Source organism: Xenopus tropicalis, chromosome 7, assembly GCF_000004195.4.
Source record: "Xenopus tropicalis strain Nigerian chromosome 7, UCB_Xtro_10.0, whole genome shotgun sequence".
Lineage (NCBI taxonomy): Eukaryota > Metazoa > Chordata > Amphibia > Anura > Pipidae > Xenopus > Xenopus tropicalis.
The window spans coordinates 25,784,607-25,811,788 of NC_030683.2; the positions used below are offsets into that span (position 1 = coordinate 25,784,607).

Below are 27,182 nucleotides of genomic sequence, written 5' to 3' on the forward strand. Positions count from 1 at the left end.
AGTCTCCTGGCCCTGATTTTCATGTTTAAATTGGAATGTAGTAGCTCCAGCTTTGCAGGGGATTTTATTGTCTTCCTTGTTCTCCTCTTGCATCCCATCCTCATTTAGGTTCCACAAGAGGGTTTGTGTCTCCAGTATTATCTTGAGTGTGATTTATTTCTAGAAGCGCTAGGAACAGTGAAGGAAAGAGTGTGCTGACTGGCCATGTTTGCTGTCCTCCTTGTCAGATTTATGGCTGACCTGTGTGTTCTCTTCACTGCTTGTAGTTGGTACAGAAATAAATCATGCTGATGAAAGTTACAAAGCAGCTAAAAATCCTTTGTTAACATGAAGAAACTAACTTCCGGCTTTAACAGGAAAAATCCATCTAATAGGTCGGAGTGCGCATGTAAGAGCTGTTAGCATGCATGTCGCCCTAACACCTTTTTTTAAAAACAGCACAGAAATGAAAGAAGGATTCTATCTAGGTATTTATGTGTAAAACAATAAAAATAATAATTAACTTTGCCCAGAATAGTTTTTTAGATAGGGGTAAAATGGATTTTTACATAAGAATGTTGTAAAGGGTAATTACTATTAGTTACAGCCTCATACAGCTTGGCTTGCTTTGGAAATGGTACCTGCACGCATAAAATAAGCACAGATAACGATCGCCTTTCAGTAGCATCGGCAGTGGAAGCTGATCTAGTCCTGACTTCCACTGTGCATGCTCCTGGTCGGTGATTGCTGTCCAGGAGCCAGAAACCCCATCTGATGTGGATGAAGATGACATGTGCCTCCCCCATGCACAACTCTGAAGATTCAAAGCCGGGATGAATGTGGGTAGGGACTAGAACAGTCAGCAGTGCAGTTTGGGTGGGAGCAGGAGGTTCTCTTTGGGGGGGGGTGACAGTTTAAAAACTTGATGGAGGTTTATTCACTTTGTTTCCCCCACCGGCGTTATAGGTTCTGTGGGTTCTATTAGCCCATCAGCCCACACCTGGTGGGGGAAACAATTCTTTAAAGGTTAGGTGCCTATTTAAGAATGCTACATATAGACGGGCAGAGATGGTGTATTTATATGCACATTGTACCAATGCAAGGGAGTATGGAACAAATTAGGCTCAGGGCGTACACATTATGGGCTTTTCTCCTTCACCCTCAAGCCTATGCCCGTACCTTGTTATTTCTTTGATTGCCTTTGTTGCATGGAGCAGAAACCTTGAGAAATGCCAGGCTTCATTACATCTCCCCAGAAGTGCCTCTGTAGTGAATAATGCAAATAGAGCCTCTCTGCAAATAATCTTTTGTTACAAAGTATTCCTACCATAGCTTTTTGTGTAACAGACAATTTATTTCCCCCCCCCCACCCCAGCCGCTACTTGATTTTTTTTTTTTTTTTTAATGCAGGTGTCTGAAAATTGCTTTTCCACTTGGCACATGTACAGCTCTGCGGGGATATTACATACATAGTCTCAGAAATGATACACAGACAATCTGTTTTTTATTGGAATACAGGGAAAAGCCGAGTGTTTCTTATGGTATAAAATTGTTTTAACTCAAGATTCTTTCTGGCTTAGATTGTGTTACTTGTTACATTATCAGACGCAATCGCCCATCAGCTTGCTGCTTCAGAAATCTTGTTTTTCCGTCAGAGCTGTCCAAGGCTCATGAACCAAATTCGAATTAAATGATCTCATAAAATAATATTTATATTGGAGCCCTTGAATATTTTTATGAAACTTATTAGTTGTGGCTTTGCTGATTTATTTAGACAATAAAGGAGTGGTATTGTGTTTGCAGTGTGGCGATTTATGTGCTGTTGGATTCCATTTTGTGTTAAAATAGTGAGGATATGACTTGCATTTTGTGTAGTTTACTTTTCTTTATATATGTTAGAGGGTCTCATCAGATGACGCCATCTTCTTAGTTTGTGTGTCAGTATCCTTTTCGTATTGAAACTATAGAAATTTGGATCAGTAGAGGCTTTTGGTTGACTGGCTAGTCAGGTTTATTTTTTTGTTGAATTGGCAACATTTACACTACCCCACCACTGCGCAAGTACATATTATCACCCCCTTATATTTGAACCTTAGCTTCATAATTATTCCATTACCTTCATCAAAGGACAGCCCCTACTATTTGTTTCTAAAGCTTGGGATACACTATAAGATCTGCTCGTTTGGTGAGGCTACTAAATGAGCAGATCTTTCCCCCGATATGTCCAGGTGGACTAATCCGCCGCTTCTTAGGGTCCTAGTGCTGGCCAAGCAGTGATTAACCTCACTGGGCCACATAGTCCTTTATTGTTGAGCGTATGGACACAGGATCCTGATTGACACTGTTGAGTGTGCATAACGTTTCCTAATTCATGGTAAATGTTTTCTTATTAGGATGAGGATGAGGATGATGATGGTCTCTCAGTATTCGTAAACTTTCCAAAGCCTCTTGGAAGCTGAGAGCCAGCATGATTTTCTTTTTCAACAGAGGTTAATAGATTTCCCTCCCAAGCTAGTAATAGAAAGAAGAAGCCATTCTCCTTCTGTACTGCAAATGCTGGGGTCACAGTACAACTGCAGTCTTTTGATAAGAGAATCAAATCTTTCTCTTTTTTTTTTTTTTTTTGATGCAAGGTTTTTTTATAACTGCATAACCCGTTGCCATGGTGATGCAAGCAGTAGTGATTTGAGGGTATTGCTGTTGATTCTTAATGCTTTTACATCAAACCATTTCAGACATCTGCATTCGGGGGTGGCTCATCTGAGCACTTCCATTTCATAGGCTCATTTTGTTTTGAGGTATAATTAAACCTTAACGATCGGGTTCTTCTTATGGGATTTTGTGGCATTAGCAAAACAGAATCACACTTTTTTTCCCTTCTAGTACGATAGTATGCTGTTATGGGGTGACTAAGCTTCTTTTCATTACTTCAAAGATTTGCCTTAAAACTGCTTTTATAAATCTAGGGCTGTTTCTGCCGGACTGATGCTACTGAGCTTACACTCCAGATCAATGTCCTCTCTAAAGCCAGCCATACATGCACCGAACCTAGTTTCGTACGATATTTGGTGCATGTATGGTGGCTCGAAGAGGCGTCCGATATCATAGAAGGCTGCGGATATCGGTCGGCTCATCGATCAGTCAGGTTAAAAGATTTGGCGCCGGAACAAAATCTATGTTTAGGGCTGAATCGGCAGGTGGAGGTAGAATTTCTATTATTTCTACCTCCATATCTGACGATTCAGCCCTGAACGTCAGTGGAGGGTGGGACTGATCTTTCGAAATTGCTAAGTGTATGGCCATCTTAAGCTGGCACACACAGCCAGGAAGAAATGAGAGGGATCATTGCTCCAGATTAGTCTAATAAAAAAAAAACAGGCACTTTGAAACTCAGTGAACCTCATTTACTAACGGTGGATACATTTGCAAACGTACAGTAATGCTTAGCCAAATGACTGGTTGCAACCGGTTACTTCCCAAGTGCAAATTTTCGCACTATTATTAAATGAGCTTTATTGTGTCATGATTTACTAACCTTTCTCCCAGGGCCCTAAAGTAATTGGATGCAGATCGTGGCATTGTGGCGGCATCTTTCTTGCAGTCTTCGGCATCCCTTGTGGAACCCTAGTCTTGGCATGTGCGAAAAAAGTATAAATCTACACCAAACCATCACAGAATTCCTATGAGCAAATGAAAGATGGTGTTCAGAAATAAAATGTAGCTTATTCTTTACAAGGACAGTTACACAAAAAAATGAAAATCTTTTAAAGTGATTAAAATATAATGTACTGTTGCCCTGCACTGGTAAAAATGGTGTGTTTGCTTTAGAAACGCTACTATAGTTTATACAAATAAGCTGCTGTGTAGCCACAGGGACAGCCATTCAAACTGAAGAAAAGAGAAAAAGCACGGGTTACATAGGAGATAACAGATTACTATTGTATTCTACAGAGTTTATTTATGCAATTTATCTGTTATCTGCTATGTAACCTGTGCCTTTTCTCTTTTTTTCAGTTTGAATGGCTGCCCCCGTGGCTACACAGCAGCTTTAATTTTTTTGTATTGTAGCGTTTATAAAGCATACACACAACTTTTACCAGTGCAGGGCAATAGTACACACTTTCCTTTTTTTTTTTAAATGAAATTGCCAGTGGAAAGGCCTACGCATTGCTTCTGCTTGCCGAAGTCACACAGTTTCCTCCTGTAGGCAACTACGCCCGACTTCAGAAAACCGAAGCGTTGCGAAGGGCTTTCCACTGTCAATTCCCTTTATTGCCGGTGGAAAGGCTTTTCAGGGAGATTAGTCAGCCATGGTACCAGACTGATCTCTCAATGGGACATTACCCTTACAGTTCATGTAAAGGAGCTGGAAACAAAAAAAAAAAAAACAAATTTGCCTTACATTATTTGCAGATTTTCAGTGATGTTTAAATCTATTTTGGTCCTTTAACAATTGCTTGTGTGAACTTAATAGGTGGTGACACTCCCTAGAACTCTGGCAATGTCTCTCTGTAAAAATTACAAATATGAGCTGCAAACACTAACATTGATGTTCATGAGCCATACACAAGCTCATCAGGTGTATCCGATGGGCTGGGCAAAAATTAGGCAGATATCCATCAGACAAGTTTAATTATACTATTGACGAAAAAGGACAACACAGGCATGTTGATTTGGTCCTCTCCCCTCTGGCCTGCATTGGGAGATTATGATCCAGTTGTTGGTGCAAGGGCCAAACAAGTGGCTTGGCTCAATATAGCCCACCTTGAACATATTGTTGAAAAATCATCTACCCAAAATGCCTTTCCACTGGCAATAAAGTAAATTGCTGTTGGAATGGTATATTTGTTGCTTCGTTTTTCCAAAGTCGCACGAAAAAACAAAAGTAACACATATGCCTTTACAACTGCGATTTACTTTATTGATAGTGGAAAGGCATTTCGGGGAAATTAGTCTAATTAGACTAATCTCCCCGTGGTTCATCAGCCTAAAGGTGGCCATACACGAGCAGATCTGCTCGCTTGGCGATGTCACCAAGCGAGCGGATCTTCCCCCGATATCCCCACCTACGGGTGGGCGATATCGGGGAGCATTTAGGTAAAAAAATAATAATCCGATCGTTTGGCCCTGGGGCCAAACGATCGGATTATGTGGGCGGCAATGGGGCAGTCGGATCGGGGATGCGGTCCCCGATCCGACCGGATTTTCTAACCTGGCCAGATATCGGTCGGCCAGGCCGCTCTGCTCTCCCCATACACGGGCCGTTTAGCTGCCAAATCGGTCCAAGGGACCGATATCGGCAGCTATAGTCGGCCCGTGTATGGGGACCTTTAGACTCAGCCTACTTGATATTAGTAGCTGCCTTTAATCAGCAGGTAACTTATATTGTTATATTTAAAAATATTTCTAGCCTTCTGCAGGTCATCACTACTTATGTCACTGCAATAAATGATAACGTACACCTTCCCAAAATGAGCACAGACACAATTGTCACTGGTGTTCTGTTTCCTACGGGAGGTATTGCATTGGGACTGCAGAATTTACTCTGAGTGACAGGCAGTCTAAATCTGCTTTGACTGTTGTGTTCAGGCAAATTAGAATATGTGCCCCTTGTACTCCTTCCTGCCTGTGACACATTTATTGCTTCAAAATAGCAAAGGTCATTTCTAAAACTGGCGGTGGATGTGCACAATCTAATTCCTGCGGTATTTCTCCCAGTTGTGACTGCGCATAACAATTTGTCCGTGATTATGCTAAGTGATTTAGACATTCTGACAATTACCATGCAGAAACGTTCCACACAAACACCGCTTCCGAACATATATTTCCCATTTTTAGAATGTCAGATTATGCAAAGTCATTCTTTCTCGGATAAATGATAATCGAGGCTTAGCTGTACTTACAATCTGTATTCATAGCCCTGGCTATAAGGGAAATTGCTTTCTGTGCTTTGAAAAACAGGTCACTTAACTATGTCTACATTTTTATTGGTCCTCTCTAGCAGTGCTGTCCATTTGAAGGGGTCAGTGTAAAAATTTCTTATATGCTTTACGTTCTGTAGCTTTAGTGAAGGTGTTTAGTCTTGCAGGTAGAGTTTTGTGATGCTCATCCCCATTCTTTTCTGTAGTTTTTATGTTCCTTTATGACCTTCAATATTCTTGTATAGGAAGGCTGTATTTTTCCTATGTTAGTGTATATAGGTGCAGCCCATGCTTCTGCCCTAGGTTCCCAACTGGATAAATCATCCACAGAGCCAGGTTAAGACTGGTCCAGTGTTGCTCCTGAACAATATGTAGTGGGCCCCACCTAGGGTTACCACCTGGCCTTTATTTGACCAGCCTGACCAGTAAAATACCAACTAGAGCCAGGGTCAGTATTAAAAATTTACCGGCAATGTACCCTATAAATCCCACCCTCACCTTCTCCATTGCCCAATTCCCCTTACAAGAACAGGCCACTACACCAGCCCATTTCCCTTCTCCATGTCGTCATCACCTCGCCCCCAGAGCCCTCATTGCCACCCCCCACCCAGAGGCTGGTATAATGCGGCCCACAAGGTGGCAACCCTAGCCCACCACCCCAGACCTGCTGCCTGAATGGGATCTGCAGCGGGATCAGTTTTTGGCGGCTGCAAATTTCCAGCAGCATGAAAGAGGAGGTTCACAGTCGGAGGGTGGTGGTTGTTACAGAGATGGGGGCAATAGATGTGTTGAGAGTGAGGGGCCTCCGCAGTTGGGTAGCAAGCCCTCAAGGTGGCATCCCCCGGTGAGCCCTGGACACCCCTGTCTGACACTGCATAGAGCAACAGAACTAATCCTAATGTTATTTGATTAAGGATAGAGACTGGATTTGGCTCATAAGCTTTGTAGAGGAGTGGAAGCCTAGGGCTTTGGGCTCTGGGGCTCAGGGGGCAGGTGCTGTATGGAGTAGGAAAGTAACATAAATGCAACATTTACCACAGTTTTTTCTGTTTTGGGTAAGGAGGTTCCAAAATGTAACCTAGTTTGTGTGAATGCCAGAGGGATCTTAGATTAGATGTATAATTTCTGTAAAGTGCTGTGGAATATGTAGGTGTAGATTAATGTTTATAGTAATGGAAAACTGAGTCAATTCAATTTTATGTACAGGCTAGTGTAGCCACTGCCATTTCTCTTCATTATAACCCTATAACGTGCATTGACAGCTGCAGATTAATGTTAGCTAGTAGGAGTTGCATTTCAATTACATTTGGGACAGTTTAAGGATTTATCATAAATACGGAGGCCCACATAGGCTATTCTTACTAGGTTACTATCCTAACCTCACCCCCTGCATGAGGAATCTGCCTATTTCTGAAACCTTGAGTACTAGGGGTGCATTAATCTCCTGTGGCTAGGCAGTTTTTAGAGATGCACAACGGCAATTCAACCAAAGACCAAATCATCCACAGATATTAGGCTGAATAGTAAATCAGATCTATACCCGCCTAACTTAAATATACAGATTTAGGTTTGAATTTATTTGTGACAGACCTGTGAACTAGACTAGATTAATTTATTTGGCTCAGAACGACTGGATCTTTTTTTCCAGTTTGGTGACCCTTCTACGCCATAGATCCTATGAACGGTTTAGGGGGTGTCTCTGTGCCACACAGCATGTTTACTGAAAAGATTAATAATTTTTTTTAAATCTAACATACAGATTGATCATAGTTTTCTGTGAGAGGGTTATAGGTTGCTGGGCTTTATTGTACTTGTGATATCATTATATTAGCTACACTACAATGTCACATGTTCCTGATATACTTGGAATATCAACTAATGGAATGTTCTCTACGTAACTAATCTGTATACTTGTTTTTTTCTTTGTTTTTATTGGGATAATTACCTGAAAGTATAGCTAGTAAACTATGCGCTTTATCGTTGTGATACAGGTATTGGATCTGTTATCCAGAAACATGTTGTCCAGAAAGCTCAGAATTACGGGAAGGCCATCTCCCATAGACTCCATTTTAATCAGACAATTAAAATTTTTAAAATTGATTTCCACCTGTGTAATAATACTTAGCTAAGATATAATTAATCATTATCTGATGCGAAACAATCCTATTGGACTTAATTAATGTATAAATTATTTTTAGCAGATTTAAAGAATGACGATCCAAATTATGGAAAGATCCCTTATCCGGGAAAATCCCAGGTCCCATACCTGTAAGAACCACCCCATGGGCGTACCAACATATATACAGTATGTGTGTGTGTGTATATATATAAATTGTAATTGTTTGATTAAAATGAAATCTATAAGAGATGGCCTTCCCGTAATTCTGAGCTTTCTGGATAAAATGTTCAATATATATACTGAATTATCCAAAAAAATTTTATTGCACCCTGCAAAAATGTTGACATTGAGATTTGCATCTCTTACCTGCTTGGGAATATATGTCTTTATTTAGGTGGCTACTCTGTTCCTTAATTGGAAGAAAAATCTTGTAGATGCAGCGCAGACACCTTTATCTGAAAATGCCACTTTGTTTACCTAAATTCTGTCACCGTGGCTAATTAGGTGCCCGAGAAGCTGCTTTAGTTTAATTTCTTGTTTATTTTGCAGTATCTGATTGCTTTATTTTCACATTAACATCTGAAGCCGGGGAATTGCTCCTTGAAATGGCTTTTCCTACGATTCCACGGGTAGATAATAGTTTATTGACCTGTGCTGGTTTCAGAGGTTGAAGATGGAATATGTGACCAGAATGAGCAAACGCTGATTTAGTGCCGGGCCGGCAGGGAAGACGCTGGACTTATTTTCATAGGCAGCCAATAGGACACAATGTTCTTTGAAGTTGATTGCTATTCCAAAGAAGGTGTTTGTTTGCTTGACCTCTGTTTGTTATTTGATAAGGCATCAGATATATAGATTGTCTGATAGTACTTGCAGCGCTTTACAAAATACGTGGCCGCTTCACAGAAGAACGATGCTGCAAAATCTAATTTATCAGATGTATCTTGGAGGCTTTAGAAGACAAGCCTGGAAGATGAGATATAAAGCAGCAGCACGTACAGGGCAGATTTTAAGGTGCCCTTTAGGCTGGTAGATATTGGCTGCTGATTTGGTTATTCTTGACTAAATTGGCAGCTGGAAGTTCATATCAGTGGTGCTCAGGCAGGCTTCACCCAAGGAAAGGAGGCGGGAGCCCCCCCAGAACATTGTGCATGCTCAGTGTCATTTATAGTAAATTATTTGTAATAGAAGGGATGTAATTCCCCATTGAAATTGTGGTGTGTTTGCCTGTGTTCTATTGCATATGAACTTTAGTACAGTGAATCAGGCTGTGAAGCACCCTGCAACAACTGCAACAGAGTTGCAAGTCGGGGAGTGTGGATGGGTTCAACAAAAATCTGTTAAATTTCTAATCAGAGAAGTTAAATATGTTCCATGTTTAGTTCTTGAGGTAATGGTAATTGAATTATCTTGCAAGGTTCAAAAATGAAGTAGCTTTAGTTTCCTCGTTTGCCCTCTTTAGCTCAAGAAATTGCAAAAAGTAAGTTCAGTATTAGCCTGTTCGGTTAGTTATTAGCCCACAAATGCTCTAGTTGTGGAACTTTGCCCTGCACGTCTAAATCCTTAGTGTTATAGACAGAAAGACATGCAAGCCTTCAAAAAGCAGAAGGTATTTATACGTATCATGCTATACACTTAGCACTGCCTTAACACCAAAAATTAGAGGTGTCATTTTGGCCAACTATTCGTCCAGAACCACTGGTTTAATAGCACAAATACAGTTAATATTTCAGAGCCATATATCCAGACTAACAGACAGCCTGTTCTGAGCTAGTTTGATATTATCGGCAGAAGTTATTAGAAAGTGGCTTCCGAGTGGGTGGAGATCAGCAAAGCACAGAAACCAACCTGGTTAGGGTGAGAAGGGCAGAAAAGTGTTGCCAAAAATGTTGTTAGGTCTATGGCTGGTGCTACATGGGCAACTATCTGCTGCGACACTTTAATAGTCCATAGGTCACCAGTGAGACTTGTCCATTCAAGCTGTATAGTATGTTAGTAAAAATATAACAATAATGTTTTTTCCTTAACAGGTTGGTAGAGGCATCTGTAGATAAAATTCTTTCATTAGTTGTGTATTATTGGTGTTGCTGTGGAAAATTTGTAGTGCTTAATAACCCTTTTATAATAAAACGTTCACACTGTTTGAAATTTAATTTCTAGATACGGTAGCTGAAAATGAGATTTGTCTGTTGCTCAGCTTGTTCCTCTCAGAGAAGCTGCAGACTGATGGTTACAAAAGGAATTCCAATTTTAGAGCAAACAAGTTGAGGTCATTCCATGCACTGACATTGCAACTGGCTGAGCACTCAGAGACTAATTAAGGTCACACATATATTGTTCATAAGCTTATAGACAAAAATCTGCCATAGGAAGGCAGCATATGTATGTGCCGTACTATACTATTTGTGACCCCATTAAAGTGCCTTTTGGAACTGCTGCTCCTACCCTATAACCAGTGGGTTAGAAAGGAAATTAAATGGCCAATGACCATCTTGGATTTTTAGTTCTACATGGCAGGGACTTTTAAACTCTTAAGGTGGCCATATGCGGGCAGATTTCAGCTTTCAATTTGGGTCCTTCAGAATGATTTGGCTGCTTATGTGCCCTTATATGGGCACCCCTGATGGGCCTACCTATCCAACATCTGGCCTAAAATTGTCCAGATCTCGATCAAGCATGTTTAATTTTCTGTCAGATTGGGGACCACCTTGGCTCGTTGATGCGGTCCTTACGTCTGATAGCGCCTTGCCCCCCTTAGGTGGGCACATTAAGGGAAAGAACTACTTGTTTGGCGATCTCGCTAAACGCCAGGATCTTACTGTGTGTCACCACCTTTACTGTATATGGTTATGTTCTGTTATTGTTTTGTTTCCTTTCCTATTAATGTATTCTCTGTATCTTACAGCTTTTTAGCTTTATTGAGCAGGGCTCTATATCTCTTGCATTGCTTGTATTTTGGTATTTAGTCTGTATGTTCAATGTGTACACCCATTTATTGTACAGTGTTATATCAAATGTTGGCGCTTTATAAGTATGTGATAATAATTTACATCTCTGAATATACATATATCACTAAAAATATACAGACCCTTTTTATAACCACGGGTTGGGATGAAGCCACCACACTTGTGTGCTGGATGGTAGGCATAGCTTTGTTTCTGCACCTGTACATTGTATTTCAATTGATATAAATTCTCAAATTATAAATTATTACCCTTAAAAGCTTAGTACACCCTCGCCTCTGTCTTATATCATCTGAGCAGCTGTTTCCTTTGCCAGTTGGTAATTACTCTCCATTGCTGGCTGCCCAACAATGTTACTTAAAAGGATTTCAGTGCTTCCTGACCTTTAAGAAGAGCACAGTTAACATTGTTTGCATCACTCTGCAAAGTTCAGTGATTTCATAAGCTGTGATTATTACCCATTTAATGATGGAACAGGCCAGCTAAGAGTAAATAAGTTGGTTACTAATTGGGGCATTTGACGTGGATGGCAACCTTTGGTGTCAGAGAAATGGATGTATTTCTGGTGATAGTTTGCAGGAAAATACAAGATAGTCTGAGATTTGATTAGATGTTCACGTGAATGTTCAAAGCTTGTGTCCAATAAAAAGTAGACTGACAGGGAACTCTCTAAAGCAGCTCTGTTCCACCATCGTGGCTGTCTTTCTTAGGCATTGTCACCATTAGAAGAGTAATTTAAGACCTCCTGGGCAGTGTAGAAAGTGCAAAAACCAGTCCAGGACACCTGTGTTTTGCAGACTGCCTATGCTGTTGCCATTTGCAGTCCAATTCGGCCCTTTGAAAAGATTGGTATCTTTGTTAGGCAGCACTCTATCCAAGACGGGAGTGCTCAAGCATCCCTGCTTTCTGCCTGTCCCCTAACTTGCGCATTATTCGTGCACCACATAGTGCCCTAGCGTTTGTGCCCTGGGGAAAAGTAAATAATATGTACCGCATCACAGTTGATTTCAAAGAAGATTCAGGTGTATGGGTACGGTTATGGGATCCATAATCAAGAATTATTTAGACCTGTGGTTTCTAGACAATGGCTGATCCATAATCAATTATTTTGCTACCAATATGGATTTATGTAGCTTGGTTACCATTAAGTACAAGATTCTGTTTTATTGTTACTGATAAAGAGCAAATTTGTAAAAGCCTGAAAGATGATCCTATTTCAATTTCAGATACTTGAGCAGTGTGTTATTTTATCTCTTATCCTACACCAAAACACACTTGCTGCTTGTTCTGAAATGGCTCATTGCACCCTTGTTATTTCCCCTTTACTTTTGTGCTGCCTAGTTTTTTTTTTTTCCACTCTTCCACTTTTTTTGTTTCCTCCATTCTATTATCTGTTTTGCTGTGCTTCTGTGTATATTGCTTTGTGGCTTTAAGGCCATTGTCACACTTATAGATTATGGTGTAGTACAGTGATCCCCAACCAGTGGCTCGTGAGCAACATGTTGTTTCCCAAACCCTCCACTATTGCTTTCGGTGGCCTCAAGGCAGGTTCCTATTTTTGAATTCCTGGCTTGGAGTCAAGTTTTGGTTGCATAAAAAGCAGGTGTAATGCCAAACAGAACCTCCTGTGGCTGGCAGTCCACATAGAGGCTACCAATAGTCAATCACAGCCCATTATTGGCACCCCAGGAACTTTTTTAAAAGCTAATGTTGCTCTCCAACATTTTTACATTTAAATGGGGCTCAGCAGTAACAAAGGTTGGGGATCGTTGATGTAGTGATATGCAGGAATGAAGGGAGCTGTTGAATAACACACATGGTACTGCAGGATGGAGAGGGCATGGCACACAAATTGTTAAGGTTTCAAATGGAACTTAATTTAGTAGGTATTGGCGAAGTTTATTAAAAGTCAGTAAATCAAATAGCAGTTGTACGAAACCAATAAAAGTATAAAATTGTCACTTCCAACACAAAAAATGTTCCGCTTGCCAGATGGGTCTTCAGATTTTTCCGTGAGTGTTTATTTACTACTAAAGGAATCCTTTTCAGCAGCTGTGAACACAAAATATCCCTTTATATATGATTCGGGCACCTAAATTGTTATTCACAGCAAAACCATTGATCAATATTCAGTACCTGCAAGGCACTCAAGTAGCCCATTTCTATTTCTCTGGAAAGCTTGCCGATAGCACGAAAAGTAGTGGGTCCTACTGGATCACTGGTAATAAATAAGAATAAGGGGATTTTTAAAAAAAAGCTGTGATTATAGTTGTAATGTAACATATAGCAGTAAAATGGCAAATACAGTTAATGCAAAAGTAATATACCAGTATAGCAGTGCTGTGGCTCAGTTGTTAGCTCTTCTGCCTTGCAACACTGGGGTCCTGAGTTCGATTCTGTCTTACACAAACTTCTTGCAGATAGTGGCTAGCATGTGGACCGTAGACTGTAAGCTCCATTGGAGCAGATATTGACGTGAATGTTATATAAATAACATAAATAGTGCACACTGTTATAGCTATGGCACACTGTTATGTCTAGGGAATCAAAAGAAAATGTCTAGGGGTTTAGGGGGGATTTCTGGCACTTTGATGACCCATTCTGAGCAGCAAAAAAACCTCAACACTATGGGGCACATTTACTAACCCACGAACGGGTCGAAATGAGTCTGATTGTGTTTTTTTCGTAATGATCGGTATTTTGCGATTTTTTCGTATTTTTTGGGGTTTTTTTTCAGCGCCTTTACGAATTTTTCGTTATCAATACGATTTTTGCGTAAAAACGCGAGTTTTTCGTAGCCATTACGAAAGTTGCATAAAATCTGGCGATTTTTCGTAGCGTTAAAACTTGCGCAAAAAGTTGCGCTTTTTTCGTAGCGTTAAAACTTACGCGAAACTTCGCACCTTTTAAGTTTTAACGCTACGAAAAAGGCGCAACTTTTCGCGTAAGTTTTAACGCTACGGAAAAATCGGGCGATTTTACGCAACTTTCGTAATGGCTACGAAAAACTCGCGTTTTTACGCAAAAATCGTATTGGTGACGAAAAATTCGTAAAGACGCCGAAAAAATCGCAAAAAATACGAAAAAGTCGCAAAATGTTCGTTTTCAAGTCGGAACTTTTCCAATTCGGGTCGGATTCGTGGGTTAGTAAATCAGCCCCCTATGTCTTGATTGGTGAAAAAGTAATGTGCTAAGCTTGCAATGGGTGCTATAGACTAAAGAGTGGTATTTACAACTATTCTTCATTACGTGCCCTAGCAGCTTTCTTTTTTCTTTTTTCTTTTTTTATTATAGAGGAACCCTATAATGTAGATCCTGCATGGGAAAGTCTATAACCCAATTGTGTAAATAGTATGAAAGTCGATAACACTTCTGTTTAGTGTATGTCTTTTCTATATTTTTGTTCAACCTACACAGCTGGCTTGTTTTTAAGAAGCGAAACTGTGTTTATTTATGTCAGAAAATAGAGAGAAAAACTTTTTTTTTTTAATTGTAACATTGAAAAAAAATTTTATTTCAGTAATTTGAGACCTCTTTCTGAGAGCACTTGAACCATTCAGTCATATATTTATTCTTTTCTCTCTCTGGGCAAAAATCCCACTCAAGTGGTCCTTGGAGCGAAGACTAATGAGTCTGAACCTGGGAACATTTCTCCAATATTATTGCCTTAAAAGTTTCCCGAGGTAGATACTGCAGTCTTGTATCCACATAGTAGTTAGGGGCTCCTGTCCTTAGACATTATGGAGTGTCAGTATAAATCAGTGGTGGCAAAACATTTATATGGCATAAGTGCCGAGTGCAGAGGGAGGCAGTTTCTGGCCCTTTGTGATACACATGTTTGGTGATTCAGTGGCAGATCACTGACACCAACATAGAGGGACCTTTGGGCCTATCGTCGCACTGGAGAAGATTTAGCATGGGTGACAAAAATGTCCTGTGCGCCATTGCCCTATAGCAGGGGTCCCTAACTTTTTTCTACTTGTGAGCAATATTTAAATATAAAAAAAAGTTGGGGAGCAACACAAACATGAAAACATTTCCTAGGGTGTGCCTAATGAGGGCTGTGATTGGTGATTATTTGGTAGCCCAATATAGACAGGCAGCCTACAGGGGGCTCTGTTTGGCAGTACCTATGGTCTTTATACCTACAAAACTTGCCTTCAAGTCAGGACTTCAAAAATGAACACCTGCTTTGAGGCCACTGGGAGCAACATCAAAGGGGCTGGTAAGCAACATGTTTCTCCCAAACCACTGGTTGGGTATTTCTGCCCTATAGCTTGAATGGTGAACTACCTATACACCCTAATTGCAGACATAAACAGTATGGGAGATGTCAGACGAGGCGTAGGGTGGATCCGCTTGCCGAAAATTCCGCCCTACTCCTCCTCCTTGTGCCTGCACCCGAATGAATAGAATATGCTCGGGTGCAGGCACATGTAGCGTAAATACGCATAAAAACATGAGAGCTTGAAAGTCTCGCGTTTTTATGCGTATTCCGGCTACATGTGCCTGCACCCGAGCGTATTACATTTATTCGGGCGCACGCACATGTAGGAGGCGTAGGACGGTATTTTCAGCAAGCGCTTTTTGGCTTGCCGAAAATATCCGCCCTACGCCTCGTCTGGCATTAGCCTAAGCCCAAGATGTACTCAGTTTGGGGGTGTAATGATTGCCACATGTGCATCCACAAGCCAGGTTGATTGACATTCTATTGAAGCCACTGTACCCAGTTCTCTCAAAGGTTGAGCTATGTGTTTAACCTACTGGCCAAATTACAGGTCTGTGGCAAACTGGGTCACACATGTTGAGGGCCAAACTGCATAAAAGGCACAGATCCCTGTGAAATGTTTTTCAATTCTGAGCAAAGTCAAATCAGAATGTTTGTTCATTTTGGGGGCACACAAGCAGACATCAAGTCTATTTAAGTAAAAGTTGCCCCTAATTGACAGACATCTGAACAAGTGCGGCCAGTATTAGCAGTCATTAACTTTAAAATTAACTTTTAAAATATATTAGGCTAAGTCTGAGTTAATGTGACCTGAAAAAACTGCTGCTCACTGGTTTTCAGATTAAAACAGAACTGAAACTTTGCCTGCACTAATTAACTGTAAGCTTCTGTTGTGCAAGACTCCGGGTGCCTGTGTGTGCAAGAATAAAACATAAAGAATATAAATATAAAGAATCATCGTTTTGTACAGTATCAATGGTGTTTAATTAGCATGCGGTATTGTCCTTACTAACTCTCTGCTGCTGTTATTGTACTTCTAGTTTGTCCACTTTCTTTTCTTCCAGGACCGGAATAGGCCCTATGACTCTTTTAACTTGCACACTTTGGAGAATTCCTTAATGGATATGATAAGGACTGATCATGAACCTCTGAAAGGTAAACACAGCCCTGATATTTGCTGATATGAAATATAAGGCCTCATTTTGCAGGAAAAACTGACTTTTGTATTTAGTCCGATGTAATATTGTCCAGGAAGCAAACTCGTATTCTGTGAGAACTACCGGTATTCATACTAGCAATATTTTCCAAACTAAGGGAGCACCTAATTGGAACAAACAAAAAATTAGGCTTTTGGTGTCTTCTGGACCTGTAAATCCTCTTAACAACCTTTAAAAATATTAATATTTACTCTGTAATTGTGGTTTCATTATTCTTTGTGTTATTATTATTCTTTAATAAGAAGGATAACTTACTCTGGGCTTGTGTTTGTGCTATGGGGTGCACCTTTATAGTTCTATGATGTTATTATCCTGGCTAAGCATGCTATTGTTGGCCTATATACATTAGTGTATTTATTTAGTATGGAAGCCAATATATTTGATTACTCTGACATTTACATAAAGTTTCTAGTTATTTGACCTGGACTATTTACAGTTTCGTAAACTTATGTATGTGTATACATTTTATAAACTTTAGTAGGTTGTACTAAATGACTTGTGTTCCCATCATTGTAATCCGATCGTTTGGCCCTAGTTCCAAAAAGCGGATTAGCCAAATATCATCCTGCTTAAGTGGGCATATTAAGGCAAAAATCTGCTCATTTGGCTATCCTCGACAAAGGAGCAGATCTTATATCCCTACTAACAATGGCCATACACTATAAGCTCTTTATGGCATGTTTCTGAGGCGTCATCTTATCTTGAACTGTATTTCTGTCCAGTTTCTATTCCAGCAGCCCACAAGAAAAATATATTTGTGTGTGATGTATTTATATGAGTCCAGTCAAATACTTGGATATAAAACCGAATCAGGATGTGTATATATAATGCAAAAATAATGGTACAATACCTACTCAGAGCTGGAGTTCTGTGGGTGCTTATGGCTGTATTTACATAGACTTTTCTGATAAAGCTTTTTTAGTTTTTACCCTTCTTTCTCCTTTAACCCACTGTGGGCCCTAGCAATTAGCTATGTGATTGGATTGCAAAAAAGAGAAATGTGTCGTTTTGTGATATTAGCTCTTCTCGCTTCATCACCATGCTGTCTCAGAACATTGCTGATAATTGCCAAGCAAGACCTAATTTTGCAGCTCATTGCTGCAAAACATATATTAATGGCCACATAGAAAGTTCCCTGGCTCTGGCAGCTGCGGTTTGTGCTCATTTAAATTGATTCTTTATTGATAACGTACATCTTAATGAATTGTGGATATCTGTGCAAAGGGGCTGATTCTAAATGTACAGGGTACGGTGAATAAAGTTCTTTCAACTGAAGGTACATGAAAGGAATGGCAGAGCAGTTAGCGGTGCTCAATGGCAATTAGCTGTTAAAAACGAGTATCTTGATTTAATTCCCTTAACTTTTAGACCCCCGCCGAACAGTTGGGGTCTGCTTCCTCTATTGTTGCATATAAAACCCTGCTCCCCACTTGCTCTCAGGGGCCAGGCCCCTTTGAAGATTTTTTTTATGGGGGAACACGGCGCAGAGTTTTTAAGCCAATGGACCAGGGCTCTTTCTGCATGGCATTTGTCCGTTCTGCTTTGTTTGTGTGGCTTCCTCCTACAATCCATGACATACTGGTATTATTATCCTGTATTAGTGTTCCTTATGTTGTAAATATCAGTGAAATGTCTTAATTGTATATCTGTCTTTATAGTCATTTTTGTATTAAGTTTTACTATGGCATAGACAGCGATATGCTAAGACAAGTTGCAGTTTGGTCTTCAGTTTCTATATTTTGTAGTTTTTAAATTTACCTTCTTTTCAGCAGCTTCCCTGTTGGATTTTTCTGTAGCTATGTAGTTGCTAGGGTTCAGTTTACCCTAGCAACTAGGTAGTGGTGTGCATGAGAAACCAGAAGATGAATACGAGAGGTCCTGAACAGAAAATTTGTAATTCATATAACATGACAATAAAGTTGCAACCTTACAGAGATTGTTTTTTGGCTGCCTGGTTCAGTGACCCCAGTTTAAAAGCTGGAAAGAGGCAGAAGAGGTGAGTGTTTGTTTCCTCCAAACCAATCTCTGCCCAAGCCTGGACTTCACAGTTTTTCCCAGTTGACAAAAAAGATTTAAAAATAGCAGGCCAAGGGCAGGTGACAAAATGTCACACACGCAGCACCTGGCACAGGGGCCGTACGGAAAACAAAGTCTCCAGATGTCACACTCTCAGTTCTATTTCTGTGGCTGCTCTGAAAGGCAGTGTTTCAATTAGTGCCATTAAATGAAAGCAACACGTTTAGCTCTGCAGCTGCCGTTACCCCCATCAAGATGATGTAGAAGAGAAGCCACCACTTTGGAAGGATATTAAATCATTTGCTTTTTGTTGATGCAGGTTTAAAGCTGTACCTTCTTGTGTAATGAGCCTGCCTGGGCAAGTAGTATATACAGCAATCACTTATCCATCACCATTGTATCGTTCACCTTCCCCATTACATAAAGTTCTTGGGCAGTGGTGCACATAGCAATTCTGGCCATTTTGTCGACCCAACCATTAATAGCTCTGTGGGTGGGGGGGGTAAAACACTCTGCTTTGATGGCAGTCGTCTGCACTTGGGTACCTGGCTGTACAGATGAGAAAACTTACTGGATCTTCTCCCCTAGCCACAGGAAAGAACTCCCCACCCCCAGGATGGTCCTACTTCCAGTACCCATATTGGAAATGCGGAATTGGTGGCTTCCTTAACAGATCACTAGTCATCTGCTCTCTGGTAGCAATTGGCATCCACATACTTTTTCAAATTACATATTGGTTTGAAGTGTGCATAGTCAATTAATTGCGATTCAAAAGCAGAGGGCCAGAACATCATCATGGTGGCCACCTTCCCTAGAGCGCAACTCTGCATTTTCATGATAAGTACAAGGACCAGACCAAAGTAGAAAATTAATTAGAATATAAGACAACCATATTCTTGTTTGCATCATACTAAAATTTTATTGTAGGGTGAACTTTCCCTTTTCATGTTTAGATTCTTACTACAATATAGTATTTTTTTTTAATTTTTTTTACATGTTTGCGATGGCGATTGTTTTGTCTGCAGAGTTATACAGTAAATCTTTATGTATTGTTTTTGAACTTGTTCCCTCTGAGTTGCCTTTGGCACGGACCAGTTTCCACACATTGAGAGTCTGTGGCTGTAAATATGCCGGCGGACATTTCAGCAAAGGCTGTTGCAAACATCAATTAATTATTTACTTCGCCAGGGGGCATCTAGAGCAAAGGCTGTGATGGCTGGGCTGCTGAGAGGTTCAGACAAGGTCAGTGTATATACTCTGAGAAAATAGTTGTTCTTGTTAAACAATAAAAATGAATAAACTGCAGAAGAAACTTTAAGGACGAATAAATAGCAGTTTGCTGCTAATGGGGTACTTGCTACCTTGACATGCCTCTAGGTTACTTGCCCTTCTCTGCCGGTTTTATGACTGTTATGGAACCTGTTGATACTTTCTAAATACTTAAAAATAAATACATAATCCTGTAATATACATGAAATTATACCTGAAATATAATTATTATATATAGGCCAGTTTTATGGCAAAATGGAACAGGAGGGGCTTAGATTATGGTGTTGCCTAGTTTGTCAGAAGTTTGCCTATATTGTCCTGATATTACCATATAAAGGTTGTGATTTGTGTTATTTTTCTGTGGATGACATTGACCTGCCCTAATAATATATCTCATTGGGGATGAGTAGAAGGCTGATTGATTGAATCAGCTGAAATCTGCCCATGTATGCCCACCATAACACACTATGAACCCCACTGCTTAAGTGTTCTGATACTGTCTGAACAAGACTTAAGTTACTAAGAGAAGTGACATTTTACTGATTTATGTATCATATACATGTAGTTTCTCTGGGTGCACTGCATACAGATTCTGTGTCTGTTCCTTTGTAGGTGACATACAGGACTGAAGGAATTGACATTTTGCATTATTGATTTCCCTTCACATAGAACTGGAATGGCAGCTTACTGTTTGCTCTCCCTTCTGGTTACATGGTGTTAACATATGAAATAAATCGATAATCCAGAAGTCATTTACCACTTGTGATGGTTTCAGTGTTTCCTGACTCCTGAATTACATGCCTATAGTATTCATGCTAAATGATTTAAGCATTATGCTTCAAGTTTTTCTGATTTACATTTCCGTTCTATGGTCGGCTTCTATAATAATATAGATTAGAGTAGGTTTAGAGCTTCTAACAGCGAATATCAATCCTTATTGTGAAAATAAACACTGTTAATAAGGAATAATTATTCAAGTTATTCATTGCTTTTGTGGTGGTGCAGCCGTCACAGACAGTTCTGACGCATGGTGGTTGAATGACCGTGACATATAGGGAGAGGAGAAAAAAAGCTAAAATCGGCAAATAGGTGGTGAAGGTGGCACACAGGGAGAGAGGAAACCTATTGAGACTGGTGCACTGGGCATGAGATAATGGTGTATCTGAGAGAAAGGCTGGGTTGCTATTGGCACTAAGGGTTGAAGAGAATGGGGAAAGAGCTACAAGGTCTGGGACTTGTACTGAGACTGGCACTGCACTTAGACTGGCACACAGGGGTGAGGGAGAAGAGGAAAAAAAACCTGATGGTGCTGTAAATGGCACTTAGGGGATGAGGGCTACAGAGGAGGGATTGGCACATTATAAGTGGGAGTATGGAATAAACCAGTGATCCCCAACCAGTGGCTCGTGAGCAACATGTTGCTCTCCAACCCTTTGGATGTTGCTCTCAGTAGCCTCAAAGCAGGTGCTCATTTTTGAATTCCTGGCTTTTGGGCAAGTTTTGGTTGCATAAAAACCAAGCATAATGCAAAACATAGCCTTCTGTAGGCTGCCAGTCAACATAGGGGCTATTAAGTAGGCAATTATAGCTCTTATTGGCACAGCAGGAACATTTTTCATGCTTGTGTTGCTCCCCAACAATTTTTCCATTTAAATGTGGCTCACGGGTATAAAAGGTTGGGGATCCCTGGAATAGAGAATGGTAGATGGGGAGGGCAACTAGGAGAAAGGCAGTGCTGTGCTGACGTGGATTAGCCGGGGGCCCCCCTACTGTCAGTGAGCTGCAGACTTGGGAAGGGAGGGCGGGAGCTCTGGCGCCTGCAGGTCCTTTCCCCTAAACAGCCTTCCTTACTGCTTATTTGTCGCTGAAGTTTTAGTCCCCATGCAGGTTTACCAGGGCTTAACATCAGTCACCAATGAGCATAGGGAAAGCCGTGTAGGGGAAAAAATACAGGCACCTGAGCCCTCTTTTGCCAGCATGGGGGCCCCCAGCTAATACAAGTAAGTGTGGGATGGCCGGCCCCCCTAAGATGCTTAAAACCACCGGGCCTGGGACAGTTGTGCCCCCTTCCCCCTTGATGGCGGCCCTGCAGTAATCACTACCCTGAGATCATAGGATTTTTGTTTTCAAACCAAGGGATCTCCCCAAATCCCAGTCTGAGCTCCTCTGTCTTTATTCTGTCTGTATTTCACTTCCCATGAAGTTTCTTATGTTCTGGCGCTTCCCACTGATTGGCAGCTCTGTTCCTGTTTGCCCCTCCTGCTTCTAAAGCATCTACCAATATGTCTGTCAATATACACATTTATAAAGCAGAAAACCTACGTGATACAATAGTGGCCGGCCAGCCTTCTATGGCAAGTCTCTCATATACTGTTACCCACAGAGGGCTTTATTGGGTCCAGCTTGAATGGTCATACAAACAAATGCTTTCAGGTCAAACGTTTTTCAAACAGATTTTTTGCCTATTTTGATGTTAAACATAGCGCTGCACATTTTCTGGATTCAAACTGTCTACGTATGAAACAGTTCCCCTAGTTACCATATATACTCAAATATAAGCCGAGGTACCTAATTTTACCTAAGAAAACTGGAAAAACGTATTGACTCGAGTATAAGCCTAGGGTGGGAAATGCAACTGCTAGTGCTAAGTTTCAATAATCAAATAAATAACAGATAATAAAATGGATAACTTTAGGGAAAGAAAAATGCTACAGCAGCAGACAAAAGCAAGTTTGGGAAGGCTAAGGAAGCTGCAATACTAATTATCAAGTACTTGGACCCCAGTGTACAAGTCCCACCACAGTACTACAATAGTACTTACAAAGGCAAAATAATTCTTGATGCTCGACTTTACAAAATGTAATTTTTGTAAATAACAAGTTATTGTACCAATTACTTACTCTGGCTCGTTGTGCAGATGGATGTGCAGATGCGCGCACCCTCGTTGCGCGCACCCTCCCTCCCTCCACTTGTGTCCGTTCATACCTCCCTCCCTCCACTTGTGTCTGTTCATACCTCCCTCCCTCCACTTGTTTCCCTTCATACCTCCCTCCCTCCACTTGTTTCCGTTCATACCTCCCTCCCTCCACTTGTGTCCGTTCATACCTCCCTCCCTCCACCTGTGTCTGTTCATACCTCCCTCCCTCCACTTGTTTCCGTTCATACCTCCCTCCCTCCACTTGTGTCCGTTCATACCTCCCTCCCTCCACCTGTGTCTGTTCATACCTCCCTCCCTCCACTTGTTTCCGTTCATACCTCCCTCCCTCCACTTGTGTCCGTTCATACCTCCCTCCCTCCACTTGTGTCTGTTCATACCTCCCTCCCTCCACTTGTGTCTGTTCATACCTCCCTCCCTCCACTTGTTTCCGTTCATACCTCCCTCCCTCCACTTGTTTCCGTTCATACCTCCCTCCCTCCACTTGTTTCCGTTCATACCTCCCTCCCTCCACTTGTTTCCGTTCATACCTCCCTCCCTCCACTTGTGTCCGTTCATACCTCCCTCCCTCCACCTGTGTCTGTTCATACCTCCCTCCCTCACTCCACCTGTGTCCGTGCATACCTGCCGTGGCACGCACTCTGGCTGACTCTGGCTCATTGAGTGCGATCTTTGCGCACCTCCCCCGAGGACGGACGGGAATAAGTGCGTGCGCAGGTACGCTCGGACACACGTCCGTCCACGGGGGGAGGGGGGTGCACACAACGAGCGCGTTCAACGAGCCAGAGTCAGCCAGAGTGTACGCCACGGCAGGTATGCACGGACACAGGTGGAGTGAGGTAAGTGATTATAATCACTGGGGAGTGAGTGATAGTTTTAGTTTAGCCAATTTTTAAATTCGGCTCACTGACCAGCAGCCAAAAAAAATTATTGCTTTGTGAGGCTACAATTTTATCATTATTGTTAATTTTTAATACTTACCTTTCTATTCATGCCCTCTCCTGTTTATATTCTAGTGTCTCATTCAAACCACTCCCTGATTGCTAGGAGAATTTTGACCCTAGCAACCAGATAGCTGTTGAAATTCCAAACAGGAGAGTTGTTAAACAAAGAGCTAACTCAAAAACTGCTAATAATAATAAATAAGGACCAGCTGCAAACTGTTAGAATAACACTTACAACATACTAAAAGTTAAAGGTGAGCACCCCTCTTTAATAGGATTATAATGAAAAGGGACCCCTTGGTTAAAATCATAGACTTCGTTCTTATTTATATCTAGCAAGAACATGTTAAAACCAGTATTTTTCAGATGGGGTAAAGTACCCAGACAGAAAAATAATTTTTTAATTTGAGAGATTTAATTCCGCAAGTAATATAACCAACCACTCAACACTTTTACAGAAATCCTTCAGTAACTGGGTGCTGATATTCCAAGAATGCTTTTCACTCAATTGATTCATACTCTTATTTCTCTTTATTTTTTTTCCAGCACGAATGGGGTTAAATTTTCATCATCCAGGAACAGATAACATTATGGCACTTAACAGTAAGTTTCTTTCCATTTAACATTTAAGCTTCCATTGTCAGTATGGATAATAGAGCATAGGTGTCAAGTAAAGCCACTGCCTAGAGCAGGGGTGGGCAAACTACGGCCTGCCGTCTCTGGTCCCCTTAAAAGAATGACGGGCCCTGATTGGTTGGCGACGTCAGCACGCACGGGGCGCAACCGTATAAAAGAATGCAGTGGGGAGCCGGGGAACAGAAGCACAGGACGGAGGAAGCAGCGGGTCGCTGGAGGAAGGAGCCGCAGGTCATGGAGGATGCTGGGGGGAGCTGGTGGGAGGAATTTCAGGAGAAGCTGGAAGATGCTGGGGTGGGGAACTGCAGGATGCTGGGGTAGAGCTGAGCGGCCCCATGATTTTTGATGGCAGCCCTGGGCGTAACGCTGGTCCGGCTCGGCCCGTCTGTAAGTCAATGTGGCCCCTGAGCCAAAAAGTTTGCCCATCCCTGGCCAGAGCATACAACTCTGATTAGGGTTAAATCTAAAGATGGTCATACAAAATTAGATCTGCTCTTTTGGTGGTCTAAAGAACTCAAATTTGCAGCTTAAATCTGCCCATTTATGGCCACCTTTAGGCTAATTGAACAGGAGGCTGTTTCTCTGCCTGCGTTTAAAAGCGATGCGTCAGCCTGTGTGCACACATAGAGCAGATTTCGATGCAGAAATGCAACAGTATGTATTTCATGGGGGATAAAAGTCTACATATGGGCAAGTTTGCCAACCAAAAACAGGTGCAAGTGTTGGTGATTGGACTTTGTGAAGAAAAGGGGGAGCGGATTGGCACGTCACCTGTGGGCATAGAAAAAATAATTTTGGAGCAATAAATGGGTGCACAGCTTGAATCTTTGTACATGCATAGTGTGCTCCACCTTGCACCTTGCACTGTTTGCATTAATATATACAGGTATCAGATCCCTTATCCAGAAACCTGTTATCCAGAAAGCTCCGAATTACGGAATTCAGAATTTTAAAACTGATTTCCTTTTTCTATGTAGAAATAAAACAGTACCTTGTAATTGACTAACTAATATATAAATAATCCTTATTGGATGCAAAACAATCCTTCGTGGTTCAATTAATGTTTTATTGATTTTTTAGTAGACTTAAGGTATTGAGATCCAAATTACGGAAAGACCCCTTGGTCCCGAGCATTCTGGATAATGGGTCCTATACCTGTATTAACTGCACACAGTTCACCTAATCTCTGTTTTGTTATATGCTGCCTTCTTAGCTGTGATATTGATTAATTGCCAACTCGGTTATCTTTTTGCTTCCAGACTTGATATTTATCAGATCTGTCGCTTAACCTGCTCATTTCTTATTACAGCCCAAATATGCACTGTGTATTTAGTTTGTGCTAATTAGGAGGATAGGCTTCACCGTAGCTCTGAGTAACTGTTTGATCTGTAGAATTTTTGAAGGTTATTACTACTGTTAGGGCTGTGCCATACGGGGAGATTAGTCTCCCCGATATGCCATTCCACCGCTTGAATGTAAATCGCCGGTGGGATGGCATATGCGGCGCCACAATTTCCCGAAATCGGCGAAGTTGCCTTGAGAGGAAACCGCCATGCCACATATGCCATCCCACTGGCAATTTACATTCAAGCCGGTGGAATGGCATATCGGGGAGATTAGTCGCCCGTGACAAGGGAGATTTGTTGCGGGTGACTAATCTCCCCGGCTGCCACAGCCCTTACAGGAAAAGGGATTCAGTTGTAGCATTCTGTGTCATTAGCAAAATGTAATCGGAACATTTTCAAATGAGAGGGGTTCTCCTTACAGAAACTCGTTTTTGCATAAAGAAGCTCTAATTCTAAGCGATTTTTCAATGTACATTAATTACAATGGTTACTTACAAAAGTTATTTCTGAATGTGATTTCTGTTAAAAGCAGTGTCTGGCTGCTTGTGTTCCCTGCACTCCTGCTTATGACTCTGAAACAGTGTTGCAAACCAGCTGAATAATGCAAATTAGAAGACCTGGAGGAGACCTGGCTCCTGTTAAAATGTTCGTAAAGGTCAGACCCAGAGATCTAAAAGGGAAAAAGAAAAACTAATTTCACTACACACATTTACACACAAATAGGAATGCACCAAATCCACTATTTTAGGATCTGGCTGAACCCCGAATCTTTTGCAAAAGAGTAAGCCGAATACTGACCCAAATCCGAATCCTAATTTGCACATGCAAGTACCATAGGAAAAGGTTAAGTGAAAAATTCTCAACTTCCATGTCATGTGATTTTAAGTATTGGGATTGGGTTTGGCTAGAGGCATGGTTCAGCCAAATCCGAATCCTGCTGAAAAAGACGGAATCCCTAACCCAATCCTGGATTCGGTGCATCTCTACTTTAAAACTACTGAAAATATAATGTATATTGGAAAGCTGCTTCCAGTTATATTTTCTTTTATTATGCAAAAAAATCTTTGTTTTTTTGGTGCAGGATCCATGTAAGTATATGCCATATTATGTCATGTGTATATATTTTTCCAGATGCTGAATTATAAAAATGTATTTTTGTTTTATCCATTTGGCCTTTGATCAAATATTTCTTTTGTTGACCTTTCAAATTGTAGCACCTTCTGCTCTAATAAAGCTGATATCATGAATTCTGTTTGTTGGTATCCTGAGGCAATGGCCGCCTCTTACAGGGAGCAAGAATTTTAATACAGTGCATTTCTTAACTGCTTATGGTTTGTGAATTCACTGTATTTAGCAAAAGATTAAGTAATATACCTTTCTCTTTGCATGCAGATTTAATTTTGATTCTCTAATGTCACTTGTTTACTGTGAAGCTCCGCCTCTTTTGCTTTCTGAGCCCTCCTTCTCTCTCCAACTATGAAGATCTCAAAGGTCTAAAATTACTCTGCACAGCCCCCAGAATAACATACCCTTCTCCCTACATGCAGAATAATTTTTGTTTATTTATTATGCTTTCTAAAGACTTCACGGAGATGCCTACTGGGCACGC

At 41.1% G+C, this 27,182-nt stretch overlaps 1 protein-coding gene across 6 annotated transcripts in view; it reads left to right on the forward strand.

The window, feature by feature from the left end:
• Window positions 1-27,182, forward strand: part of cpeb3 (cytoplasmic polyadenylation element binding protein 3) — a 70,221-nt gene that overhangs the window by 18,418 nt on the left and 24,621 nt on the right. For 3 of the 6 annotated variants that reach the window (XM_031905060.1, XM_012966552.3, NM_001015925.2), the window contains 2 exon segments: window positions 16,275-16,365; window positions 24,138-24,194. In XM_031905060.1, the coding sequence (XP_031760920.1) occupies window positions 16,275-16,365; window positions 24,138-24,194 (148 nt within the window). 6 annotated transcript variants of the gene reach the window in all.